We start from the raw sequence: 3,006 nt of genomic DNA, 5'->3' as shown, positions 1-3,006 counted from the left end.
TTCTGTCTACCGCAGACATGCCATTGAGAATGATTAGCAATGCCAAGCATCAAACTTTGTTCTTCAAAGGCGAGCTCGGAGAACGAAGTTGCCTAGTCGTCTCGGAGGTCTGTTCCCGCATGACCAACGTGTTTCGGTTTGGAACAGTACCCGAGCTCATTTTGCGCGATTCAGATTGACAGTTGTGTATAAAAGACTGGCAGCAGACATATAAGCTGCCTTATCATCCGATATACGATAACTTAGACCAGCAGCAGCCGAATGCATTTGCTTGGATCCAAAAAAGTGGGGAAAGCCTCGCGCACCACGCGACATGGTCACATTGTCTCCCTGATACGATCATAGAGAACTTGAGTTTCGCCATTGATACAATTTCCCCATTTGGTGTTCGCGAGCGTCGTGGAGGAAATTCCACCAGCTGGCCATTCGAGTTGACTTATGCTTCATTATGAAGTAGTTCGGATCCTCACATTCACATCATGTAGGTATGCATGACTCAACAGAGACCCCCACAGTGTTTCACTTTCCAAGCGTTTGAAAGGTTACCCACAACCGCAAAGACGAGTATGAAGACTATCCACCGCAAACCTTCCATAGCAGTTGAATGAAACTTATTTTTGACAAAAAAATGACCGATTTAGGCAAAGTTTTCAAACTAACATTTCCGGTTTATTTTCTCCCGTTTTTCTCAATGTAAACCACGTAGCGCTGCTGGCGTCTGGTATACCTATCAGAATGCATATAAGCCACTCTGCTAGATGACCACAACTCACTCCTTCACTCTAACATGGCGGATAGAGACGAGATGACCCTGGTCGTCAAACTGATCCCACCAAGTCTTCTCGTATGTACGATATTGAGGGAGATTCTTGGTCCAGTCCATGGTGCGTACAGCTCCTGAATGCAAATATGAGATTTGCTATATGTTTAAGGAGATCTCGATCATTGTTGTTACCTTCGATAAGATGCCTATACTTCTCGCAACACACATCAGCAATGATAACCCACTTTTTCGCCACACGTAGCATCTCGTTAACGGTCTCCAAAGCTTGATCGTGTGAAGCGAAATATCTGAGCACTTCCTGAAGGAGCAAGTGAATGAGAGTACCAAGCCTACTGAAAAACGCTGTTGCAGATGAGAACATCCCACGACTCATCAGCGACGCCACTTAAGCTATCCGGCAACATACCTTGAGAAAAATGTAGCGGAATTATGATGACTCAACATACCAACGAAAAAGTTGTCTCTGAACTCCCGTGGAGCTAGTTCTTTCTTTACGAGCCTCACAGTCCTGGGGGCGCCATCACAGCCACCGATGGTGATGTCGGGCCTTTTCAGAAAAGAAGTAGTGAAGACAAGAGTGTCTGGTGACTACATGAAAGCGAGCGCGGCCGATAGGAAGGCCAATACACCGCATCCAGCTTCAAAAACTCGGTCTCCGGACTGGACACAGCCGTCGAGCACATCGCGGACATACCTGTGGGAGTCTGATGGGATGCCGCTACGTTGGAGAAGTTACCTTTCCCACACTTCCTTGTTGTCAAGGTCAACCCAACCTGCGACTTGGTGTAAGTGATTGTAGCGAGATTCCGATGCTAATACATCGAAAGCTTCGAAAACGACTGAGGGCTGATACAACACGAGGACTTCTAGTATTGCAGGGATGTGAGGGGTATTCTTACCGAGTTGTGTTTATTAGAAAGAGGACCTTGAGTGTCACTGGTATCATCAGAAGGGGCAGATTCTAATAGAAAGTTTTCTCAAGGGTTCACCTGCTCTGCAATGGAATCTCACCGACGCTTTTCCTGGCTGGATGCTGGCCGGGCAGCAGGGATGTGGCTCTTTGGCCGTAATGGAACTCACCGAGACAGAATCGTAGGAGGAATGGGATGACTCTGAGGGAATACGGAAAACAGTGTGGGAAAATATGCAAATGATCAACATGTGTTGAGGGCAAAATGAGAATTCCGAGAAAACTAATGAGATTTCCAATGGTTTCTGTATACTTCTACCCGAGTTCACATGTAAACTCTAATAATGAGTGAGGAAACGCCTGAATGCAGCTGACGAGAGCGAACATATATTCTTCCAACACTGACCGAAGGTAACTTGTGCACAGAGTAATGTTTACTTCTCATCGCTACCGGCATGCTCTTCCATGAGGCGTCTGAGTTCCACGACGTTCATGTCGGCTACTGGGCGCCCACCTGTAAGGGCTTTCAGAGAGACTTGCGTGTGAGGCTCGGTATGTCTTTGGCAAGTGCCTGCTGGGTCGAGCTGAGGTAGAGGACGAAACTGCAGGGGTAGAGCACGAACCTGTGCTAACGAGGGTGTGTTTGAGGACAATCTCGCTGAGCCTTTCTCGATCGACCTGAAGGCTCTCAGATAGAATTGTTATGATGGCATCAAGTGACACAGTAGGAGGTGCCTCAGTTGGGCTGGACATGATCCGAAAAGGGAGTGGCACTGATGACCTGAAGACTCCTCGTCGAGGAGACTCCTCGGAGGAGTCCTCGAGTGTAGTCTTTTTCACTAAAGATAATTCAAGGCTCCCTACTCAGTGTTACTCTAGAGTTCGGCATGAACCATTGATTCCCTGTGCGAGACCTGATGTTAATGACCGTAAGCAGTTCGCGTTAACTGCCCATTATTGTTGCGTATTTGCACCAAAACCTTGCGTTTAAGATGAATCGATTATAATGGCGCGCGCTATATTCACCTGAACATTACTTTGTTGACGAATGGCCAAGGAAGTCTTTAAACCGGCTCTACCTTGTAGTGATAGTCGTGTTCTCGTTCAACTGTCCAGCCACTCTCGTTCAGGGCTCATGTACGTAGCAGCTTTCACTCTTACTGAGTTTTTGTGAAGTAGATGACGCCGTCATCATGACGGCAACGCAGCGTTGCCAACGCTGCCTTGAGGCTCGGCTAGATATCGACCTCTTTTAGATGGAGCCTCTCCCCACCGATATTAGGTGATGTGTGAGCCTCTCCCTATGCGACGT

The 3,006-nt window shown here is 47.5% G+C and overlaps 1 protein-coding gene across 1 annotated transcript; it reads right to left on the bottom strand.

The window, feature by feature from the left end:
* Positions 1-769: 769 nt before the first annotated feature.
* On the bottom strand, positions 770-1,476 carry Pmar_PMAR009823 (hypothetical protein; the record flags this gene model as incomplete). Its single annotated transcript, XM_002779768.1, has 4 exons — positions 770-897; positions 956-1,071; positions 1,191-1,331; positions 1,412-1,476. 4 exons carry the CDS (start codon positions 1,474-1,476, stop codon positions 770-772), a joined length of 450 nt encoding a protein of 149 aa, XP_002779814.1.
* Positions 1,477-3,006: the final 1,530 nt, after the last annotated feature.

This window comes from Perkinsus marinus, assembly GCF_000006405.1.
Source record: "Perkinsus marinus ATCC 50983 genomic scaffold scf_1104296945300, whole genome shotgun sequence".
Classification (NCBI taxonomy): Eukaryota; Perkinsozoa; order Perkinsida; family Perkinsidae; genus Perkinsus; species Perkinsus marinus.
This window is presented reverse-complemented; position numbering and strand designations above follow the sequence as displayed.